Raw genomic sequence first — 10,000 nt, 5'->3', positions numbered from 1 at the left:
AGGCTGCAGTCCCACGGATGGTTGTTGGTAATACGGTACGTTTCTTACTACTGGGGGTGGTTGAGGTTGCTTATATGCATGCTAACCATCTTTTTAGAGGGAAAGAATATTATTTAAATAAAACAAATTAAATATTCTTACCTTTTGTTTATTAAAGACGTTGATTGTTTTATCATTGTGTGTTTTTTACCTCCAATTTACGCATGCAAACCCTCTGTGTGTGTTTCTTACGTACTAAGAGCGGAACGCCTTCCTCGAACTTGAACATATTTTCTCTATAGCCTGTTATAATGCAGCTAAATTTAGAAGAAATTCTCTTAGTTGTTTACATTATTCAATAACTGTTCTTCTTTATGTACAGAATAATTATAAAGGAGGCAACACTATTAAGTTATTCCTTCATCAGCTACATCTTCATATCCCTACTATGTTGTGTAGTTGTATTCACACTCCGAGACAGACAGGCCCGGCGGTCGGTGATTGAGGTTCCTCTTTTGTCTTTGTTTGTCTTTATTATGTATCTCCTCAAGCCTTATATTTTAACACTGCATAATTAAAATGAATAATTGAATTTTTCTGCCTTTTTACATCTCTTTTTGTGGCAGAGAGGGCGCTTTCCTTCTGCTTTCCGCCGTCACGACGGACTTCTCTCATGAGATCGGATGTCGATAGAGGCAAGAAAGGGTACAGGGGTTATATTAGAAAATATTTTAAACCTATTTTTTATTTTTATAGATAGTTTTTAGTTTTTCCTTCATTTTTCCTCTGCTAGCTGCAAGCTTTCTTATTCTTTTCTTCTGCTTGGTGGCCTTCATTCAACATGCAGCAGCGACCGGAGTCAACAAGAACAGAGAAAGCCCGCTGTACCATAGACCGCAAGAAACCAGGAGAAGGAAATACACAAACAACTCTTCTTCCTCCTAATTTAAATGGAAGTGTAAAGGAGAAATTGAAGACTTTTGAATCAAAGCAGCAGTCCGTCCTTCTTGCAATGAGGAGAACCAATCGGCGGCATCGGCTGCTCCTGTTGAAACTTCTATTGACAATGACAATACTGACGCTGCTGTTTACTGTGATTATACAATTGCTTTTGCTGCTGTTGTTGCGGCTGTTGTTACTGTTGCTGCGGCGATCTTTATGCCTCTGTGGAGACTTAGTTGTATAATGCTGCAGCTACCTAACTCCTTTTCTACATGATATTTGCCGTGTCTGCTGCAGAGAAGGATCAACACAAGCACCTAATACAAGGACAGTTCTCCGTCATATGCAAGTTGGTGCGACACCTTCAACATCCTCTGCAGCTGCAGCATCAGAGAAGAAGGTAATTAATTGATGGTTGTTGTATTGTCTTCATGAGTAGTGGTTTCCTTAGATAAAGAGCCCTCTAATAGGCATAAAGAAAGGGTTTAGGGTTTATCTAAATATAATACACAAGAAGAAATAGCGTTTATTGTTCTATAGAGATATAATGAGTGCCTCTTAGTATAGGACCCTGGTCTGTGTGTAGTAAGCTGCGTAATTGTGTCTAACAGCATCCTCCTTATAGTTATTATAAGATATACAATAAAAAACAATAACACATATATATATATAACAATATAAAATATTATTATAAATAATATTTATTATTTTGCTATTTATTTATGTTATATGTTATATGTTACCAGTTACGTGAACTAGAAGGTGTACTACGCCATCGTGAGGATTTGATTCGTTCTCTTGAAGGGGCGGTGGCTAAGAAAGAATCTGATTTATCTTTTGTATTAAAGGAAAAATTTGAATTATCTAGAGCTATTGTTGCATCTCGTGCTTCTTTTTCTTCTTCTCTTCCTGCTGCTGCTCCTGCTGCTTCTCCTGCTGCTGCTGGTGCAAGTCAACAACAGACAGACTCATCCCTTGAGTCAGCAGAAAACGGATCTGCTGAACTCTACCCTGTGCATGCGCATGCAACAGAGGCGCTGCACACACCATCTGCTGCAGAAAGAAGCAGCAGCAGCAGCAGCTACAGCGGGGAGCCCAATCTATCCAGAGTTTCCTTTAAGCCAACTGGAGAGGATACAGCAGAAGACAACAGCAGCAGCAGCAGCAGCACATCAGCAGCAGCGCAGATGAGTGACTCGCAGCAAGGGGAAGAAGACTCTCTGCTTGCTATAACGAATAAGAGTATAAATCAACAGATACTAGCAAAAAGAGAAAAAGAAAAGGCAAAGGGGAAAAAAGGAAGTGCAAATAGCAAGAAGGAAGAAGTCTTGCAGTCCTCACATTCTTGTACAGCAGCAGATACTAATAGGAGGCAATCCTCTGCAGATAAAGGGATATCTAACATATTAAATCAGCAGCAGCAACAGCAGCAGCAACAGCAGGCATCTGAAGAAACGCATGCAGATGCTGTTGGTATTGATGATACACAGTCAGAATTAAGGGATCACAGGGAATTAAAACATCCTGCTGCTGCTGCTGCTGCTGCAGCTGCTGCTGCTGCTGTTCGTTCAAATACTTCATTAGCAGATGCAGCAGCTTATCTTGGGTCTAAAGGATGGAAGATAAGAAGTAATTGTCTTATAGACACTAAAGAAAAGGAGGAATGCTCCTCCCCTGCATGCGACGGAGGAAGCCGTACTATTTCTACTACGGCTACAGTTGTTGTTGCACAGGAGGAGGCAGATAATAATAGCCCCTTAGGGAAGCAATTAAAGGAAAGTAATACATCTATAGATACAGAGGAGAAAAGGGAAGATATTCCTTTATATGAGGAAGGGAAGGAGGAGGAGAAGGAAGAAGAAAATGCAGTTTATGACATCCAACCCCTAGATGCTGCTGAAACTCAAAATGGTAGCAAGGTAGGTAGGGGGATGCTTATGTCCTTTCTTACTAATATTTTTATATTAAATTAAATAAAAATTAATTTGTCCTTATAAACTACTCATTTTAATCACTTGTTTACTTTCTTTGCCTTGTTGTTTCTTCTTCTTTTGTACATCTGCAGTTTCAGGCGGAGCTCTTCTTTAAGGCATTGCTGGTGAGACCCACTGGCTAAAGAACTTGTATATATATATATATATTGAATAGAGAAATGCATTTACTAAGGGGTTGTATCTGTTTGTTTTGTGTTATAAGGGAACATAAGTCAATAGATGTGCCTTTCGCTGCAGGTGCAGACACAGGCTATGATAGACGCAGAGACAGAAACCTCAGATGTTTTGGAGATGCAAGAAGGTAAGAAGTTGAAGGATCTTCTTATCTTCTTATAAGAGTCATCATTTTAGGGAGATAATTCTAACAGGATAACTAGCGCAAGCTAGGTTAACTGTTGGGGCCATCTAGGAATTAAAAAGATTATCTTTATTCATCTTACTCGCCAACTGCAGCGGACAAAATGTCTATCAAGCGAGTGTTGCCAGTGCTGGATGGTTCTTTCTCTGCAACTCAAGGACCATTCTTCTAGCAAGTCTAACGATTTATAATTATGTGCTGTCATTGCCTGGCCGCAGAGCTGTCGTCGAAGATTGACATATTGCAGAATGCTTTTGAAGAGGTAAACAGCAACCACTAGCCTAGCCTGTAGTAGTTTTATATATTTAGATTAATGCGCTACATTGGCGGAACTGCCAATCCATTCATATTGGCCTGTTCTGGCTTCATTTGTTCAGATTTGCCAGGAGCTAGATGCCGTCAGGAGAGAAAACAAAGCTCTGGCACAGTAAGATGCTCATCACAGTAAACGTTTGTCGAATTTGCGAAAAAAATGGTAGCACACTTTCATGAGAAAGCACTTCGGTTCCTTTTTTTGAATAAACTCTCCCTTAGCAGCATTGAGTATAAGCACCGTGGCAGTGCTAATATGACACCTAGACAGGCTCCGATGTGCCTCAAGCCTATCGTCATGATTCTTCTGCATACGTATAGCTTTTGCTGCATTTTAGCACTGGGCATGTGGTACTTCTGGCAAAGGTATGTGCCATCTGTTGCTGCTTTGTGTTTTTCAGACGAGCATCATCAACGGGTTCGCATGGAAATTTGGATACTGAAGAAACCAAAATCTTTAGGGGAACTTTTGAAGAGCGTAAGCAGGGCTCCTTGCAGTACCCTCCCCGAATGTTTCCCCTTATTGTCCAGATTGCATAACAAAATACAACTGTTGCCATATGACAAGCTGGTGATATTTAGAAAGTTTAACTCATATGTGTGTCAGCAACTAACGGCGGCGTTTGCAACTCTAGCCAGTGTCCGGAAGCGATTATCCCCTCGTGCCGAACGTCTGAGGTATGTCAGTGTTCTTATCAAGGAATCAAAGTGATGGACCGCTAGCTCAGTTTTATTAGTAAGTAAATTGCAAATTGCTGTAGACACAGCCGTCTACTCTAAACTGCAGAAGTTCCACAAGTCCTTGTTCATTTTGACTGAAATATGTTTGCCTTGCGTTTTTCTTATTGATTTGCACTGTTGGACAGGGTAGTGAGCGGACGAAAGAACAAATGAAAACAGCTATGCAAGCAATGGAGAAAAAACTCGACGAAGCATATTTGCTGCTTCAGGATGCCGAAGGAAAAAAGAATGAAGCAGAAGCTACCCTTGCCGCTGTTCAAGGTGAATTACATGAAGCCCGACAGCAAATAACTTTTTTGGAACAAAGATGCATTCTTATGGAAGAAATGGACAAACGAGTGAGCTTCAGTACTTAGTTTTAAAAGTGCAGAACGGCGCACTCCAGGGGAGACGAGGCAGATAATCAAGCGGAATATTGCATCCGGCTTGCATGATTCAGTTGGCTGTTGTGCATGTTGTGCATTCACCAGACTTGGCGCATGCTGGAGAAGCTGATATTAACACGAGACCAAGGAAGTGGATTTTCGAGTGACAGGCCATCAGCTATTGTAGGCGGAAATATTTGAGCATCTTGCCTTCACAACAGGAAACTATGCATTCCAGTTTCGGAACAATGAGTGTAGCAGGATTCCGCAGGAAACTCCCGGAACTTTTAGCAGGATCGTCAAACTTCAAATTACTTGCAAGTTGCCATTTCTTGCATATAAAGCAATGCCGTGTCCCTGTATAGTGGACCGTGCAGGAAATGGTAGTTCAGACAAACGTCCGTTACACCACCATGGAACTGCGTTAGTTTGAACTGCACTAGTTTGAACAGTTGCCGAAATCATCGAGAGCGGAGGCTCACCAGTTGATTGATAAGCCTTGAACATCACTCGCTTTCTACAACAAAAGAAACGGGGTGTGCCAAGTGGGCACTGATCTGACGGAAGTACACTGCCCAGGTGTACGGACACCTATGATGCACTTACAGAGTGTGCGTCTAACCGCGCTCTACTAGAATTGCTGCTTGAGCGAACAGTTTGCCGGGCTCAGTACTAGGAATTCACAATATACACTATTTCATCTACAACCATGAGAGCCTACGGCGCGGCACTCGTTGCCGCCTGCTCTATTGTGAGCAGTCGGGCAACGGACATTCTGGAAGGGCCTGAGTTTATCGATGTCCTCCTTCCAGAAGTTGGCCACGTGTTTGGAGTGACTTCCGCCCATCACACAACTCTCGAGGAAATGAACTTGTATGGCTTCTTGTTTTTTTTAAAGCCAATGGAGGTTAATGGAATCTCTCCTTAGGCGAGTTCAAGATGTATACGTCCTTCCGCCTGCACCTAAATTGGAGGATTGCCTTTCTGCTCTCGTTGGGATTCCGATAACCCACCAGGTATACTCGAACCATATTTGTCTTTACTAGTTGCACCCAAGCAAAGGATTTTCTTTCTCCAGGTCAAGCCATTCTCCGATTCTGTCAGCATGCTTGATGTCAAGCCATACCAAAACGCACAACTGAAGATCGTAAGAAGCTTTCACAACCCTTGGGCCAAGCTCAGGAACCAAAAATATACTTCTCAGGCAGAGGCGCGCGCTGCGGAACTAGCAGCTTCTGTTGCACCAGTAAGTTTGACTCAGGCATACTTCGGTTTTCCATGAACTGGAGTATGCATTACTCAGCTAGTGGCCCTTGCACCAAAATCCAAGTTCTACAAGTCGGCCTCCCTCTCAAGTCTCAGCATCGAGATCGCTCCCGGTCCTTACCAGTCCATGCTTTATGCGATTGTCCAGGCACTTGTTTATGCCATTCTTGTAAGTAAATTTGACACCGTGTACAGCGCGTAGAATCAATTCACGTTCCTGAACAATTTAGGTCCCCGGAGCCCTCAGAGGCATCCGCAGTGGGTAAGCCACAAATGACGGTTGACGGTTCACGCCAGAAGCTAATGTACACATTCAGGAGGTCAACTGCCCACGCCCAAAAGATGCTGTTGGGCACGGCATTCTTTGTTTTCCATTCTGCCGGCATTGTTATTCTCCAAAACGGTATGAAAAAAATACTTGGCTGCAAGCAATCTTGCTGTGTACAAAACTAACCACAGTGTTGTCCCTGAGAGCACTCATCGCCATTCCGGTGTCTTTGGCCTTGGGCCTTGCCGCCATGATGCTTGCACTGAGAAGCATGGACTCCGTTGAACAGCTTCACAAAGTTCGAGCCCACCTTCCACATACGCATGGAATGGAAAGAGTAAGCTAGAGCAAACCTTCCTTCTATGACTTGCAGAGCATCTTCCCCTTCACAGGAGCCTCTCGCATGGTGTGCATGCATGAAACTGTACTGCATCTTGCTGGCCAATATGTCCTACCACTTACTTTCAAGGCAAGTTGGCACTGGCAGCCATTACGTCACTTGCTTTTTCATCACGAATAACATAGCTTAATGCCTTACCGATATGGTTTGGCAGGGATCATTACCGGCAACGTCATGTTGGCTGGGCTGCTCTATTTGGGATACCTCGTGGTTGTAGCGTCTCTAGTGTTCCGCAAAATAAGAGAAGATCCTGACAGCCGAAAAGTGCAATGCCGCATTGTTTCCCTCAATTGTGCATACATAGCCGCCTCAGGTGTATCCTTCTACACTAACGTAAGCCAGTATCACATTTTCTATTCAAAATATCAGTTCATCACCTGGCGTAGTTGATTGCGGTATACTGCGGAGTTGGTGACTTTGTCGCCCTCGAGCCAGGTTAGTCCGATATTTAGTTCTTCCATTGCTAACTGCTTAATATATATTTCCTGCAGCCGTATTCTTCACTGCCAACCGGATCTTTGAGCTTAACTTGGGAACCATCATTGCGATCATCGCCCTTCTGGCTATGTGGGGCATGGCATATCATGAACAAAGTAGGAAACTTGACATAATTGACTCTTAATCTGTAGCAAATCGATCAATTTCAGGTCAAATGGACGAGAGTGGAAAGAATGTATCATCGATGTCTTCTGTGGCCTTGTCCACTCACGAAGAATCTCGCAGGGCTCTCGAAGAAGCGCTCCACGAGATGCGCACTGGCGCGTACAAAGAGTGACCTCGCTCCTCGAATCTCTTTGGCAATTGCCTCAACCACACACGTTAAAACAACTTCCTTTGAGTTCTTTTGCAACCCACCACCGGGTCTCAACAATACGAGGCACTGAGCTTTCAGTCATATATTTACAGTGGTATTCTGCAGTAGCCTGTTTCTGACGATAGGAGCAAAAGTTTACTGCCTCATAGAAAGCGACGACTGTACCCACCTAAGACCGAAGTATCCTAGGAAGGTCCAGTAATGAAACTTTGTTCGCAATGCTTTTAGAATATCCTTGGCTGGTCGGCTCAAGTCAACTGTGTGGTCTGGAGCACACCTAGGAAATTCGATTACACCTCCAAAGCCTTCTTTACTAAAACAAGTCCAGAAACTTTATCCCCGCTTTAATATGGCAATTCTCTCCACGTGAGCAGACGGACACCTTTCCAAGCACAACCGGTGGAGGGGGAGATGTGGTAGTGCAACGTACACTACCGGGGGGATAACCCGTAAGGTCTCTAGGGACCAATAGAAGGAAAAAGCATCGAATTCAATAATATTTACATAGCAGATAACTATCTTTAATATTAGATTAAGGCCTTAGACCTGCAACTAGTTTGAAGCTTGCCGACGGTTAGTGTTGGTAACCACCGGCATCCCCAGGTTTCCGCCAGGCTGTAATCTCAAGGCCTACAAAATAGCCTGATATAGGGTGTAATGCACATGCACTAGAATGATACACCATGTGAAGCCTATAATGGCCTACTCTACGACCTATTCTACGACGGGTAATGATATAAAGCTAGTGATAATTTGGAGCATTTAAGAATAGAACACAGCAAGCAGGCTACGAGCACCAACAGCCCATCGCGACCGTGGGACGGGCTGGGAAACTGAGGAACTGACCCACATTTCAAGAGTCAAAGCCAGACATAACTGTTTTAGTTCTCTTTTCCTATACCCCAGGTTCAGCCTATGACTGCGGGTGCCGCTGAGCAGTTTTTTTTGCCGCAGCTAAGTTGCCAGCCGCGCGCGCATATGTGACTACTCAACGGGAAGCAGACATTCACACACAGGAAGCAGGCCCCTGGGGAAGGGAGAACACCCAGATACGAGGCAGAACGTGAAATATTAACTCGCAACGAAGAAGAACCTTCTTCAACAGAGCGACACACTTAGTGGAACCCAAAGCGTTACCGCGCACACAGTCACATGGAGCACTCTCAGGAAGGCAATACCCAGGCTGCACTTCCGAAGATGATACACGGTCCCCGCGTCCCCATATATAAGACCAGAGGCGGAAACTCATGAGGGTATTGCTCCCGGGAGTTAATTTCCTGCGCTTATTGCAGATGGTATAAAATGAATCCGGAGAATCCCTCAGGAGATGGGGAATCAAGATGAGTACTTACTGGACTAGGAAGGCATTAAACTACTAATCGCATGCAAGCACATCAGCTTTACTACACTGACGTGGCGGACTGGGACCGTGTAAAGCAGGAAATGAACCTTAGATTCTGTGGGATGTCACTAGGGGCGCTGAAGGCAAGACCAGAACCGGTTAGGTACGAAGATGAGCCCATGATGTATGCTGCAGACTTCGCATGGCCCCAAGACAAGAGCAGTCTTTGCCTCCAAACGATCGTGTAAGCATATTTCGTGGCAAACAAACTTTTTCCTGGTTCTGAAGATGTTAGACAGGTTTCCAGACCTTTGAAGAACTTGCTGAAACCGTGATATCTATCATGCGAGTGATAGATGAAATGCTGGATGACGTACAGCACCTTCTGAGGGAGCTTCAGGACGAAGTGTAAGAGAAGAGGTATAAGCAAGGATTTAGCCCTAAGAAGTAGGGGAAGCCTTACGCATGCATGCACCAAGAAGCCAAAGAAATTACCTGTTCGGGATGTGGGGGCAGGGGAAACACCTCACGTAAATGCCCCTCGAGAAGTGAGCCCCTACAACGAATATGGGAAATGTGTAGGAGGTGTGGATGTATGGAACACCACGCTAAAGATTGCCAACCGCGGGGATGATGGATGGTGGGGGCATCAAGGACGGGGGGGCTGATGGCTGCGTACGGGAGGGAGGAGATGGTGTTGCTGATGATGCCATTGCATTAACAAGAGGCGTTGGCTCATTAAGCCGCAATAGCGGCACCGAGGGACCACAACAAGGAAACGGTGGGGCATCCCCTTCCCCTTTTCCACTGCCGAACACCTTGAAGACGCCGGTGCCGAGGAGCGCTGGCTGCAGCAAGTGCATCTGCTGCACCCACAACTGGAGGAGATTGGTGACAACGCCGATAGAGCTATTTCCGCCTCCCCTGAGTCAGCTAGAGGGCAGGATGACCGCCTTGGGCGTGAGGCAGCGTCCCAGTTACCGCGGGAACAGCTCTGTCAACAAGATGAGGCTGCACGAAGTCACGTAGTCTTCGAAGAGGCAGGGGAAACTTCGGTCTTGCAGAGCTTCTGCACTGCAATAAAAACGCGTAGAAGGAGGACAAGAGGCCCAAGGAGATGGTAGCAACGCAATCTGGCGTAGCAACCACAAGCGAGGGGGGGGGAGAAGTTGTAGTGCACGGACACTACAATATATATATATATATATTATATATATAT

The 10,000-nt window shown here is 44.8% G+C and overlaps 3 protein-coding genes across 3 annotated transcripts; all 3 read left to right on the top strand.

The window, feature by feature from the left end:
• Positions 1-1,643: 1,643 nt before the first annotated feature.
• Positions 1,644-4,892, top strand: EMWEY_00035980 (hypothetical protein, conserved; the record flags this gene model as incomplete). Its single annotated transcript, XM_013482094.1, has 8 exons — positions 1,644-2,840; positions 3,153-3,216; positions 3,492-3,535; positions 3,651-3,700; positions 3,987-4,063; positions 4,193-4,263; positions 4,452-4,664; positions 4,797-4,892. 8 exons carry the CDS (start codon positions 1,644-1,646, stop codon positions 4,890-4,892), a joined length of 1,812 nt encoding a protein of 603 aa, XP_013337548.1.
• Positions 4,893-5,400: 508 nt separating this feature from the next.
• EMWEY_00035970 (hypothetical protein, conserved) lies at positions 5,401-7,400 on the top strand (the record flags this gene model as incomplete). Its single annotated transcript, XM_013482093.1, has 13 exons — positions 5,401-5,564; positions 5,620-5,707; positions 5,770-5,838; positions 5,896-5,937; positions 5,995-6,126; positions 6,188-6,219; positions 6,275-6,360; positions 6,417-6,562; positions 6,618-6,694; positions 6,751-6,958; positions 7,012-7,060; positions 7,117-7,218; positions 7,273-7,400. The coding sequence occupies 13 exons, from the start codon at positions 5,401-5,403 to the stop codon at positions 7,398-7,400; spliced, it is 1,323 nt and encodes a 440-aa protein (XP_013337547.1).
• Positions 7,401-9,414: 2,014 nt separating this feature from the next.
• EMWEY_00035960 (hypothetical protein) lies at positions 9,415-9,810 on the top strand (the record flags this gene model as incomplete). Its single annotated transcript, XM_013482092.1, has 1 exon — positions 9,415-9,810. The coding sequence occupies one exon, from the start codon at positions 9,415-9,417 to the stop codon at positions 9,808-9,810; it is 396 nt and encodes a 131-aa protein (XP_013337546.1).
• Between the last annotated feature and the right edge of the window lie 190 nt (positions 9,811-10,000).

The sequence above is a fragment of the Eimeria maxima genome, genomic scaffold (assembly GCF_000499605.1).
Source record: "Eimeria maxima Weybridge genomic scaffold, Emw_scaff512, whole genome shotgun sequence".
NCBI classification, from domain to species: domain Eukaryota; phylum Apicomplexa; class Conoidasida; order Eucoccidiorida; family Eimeriidae; genus Eimeria; species Eimeria maxima.
This window is presented reverse-complemented; position numbering and strand designations above follow the sequence as displayed.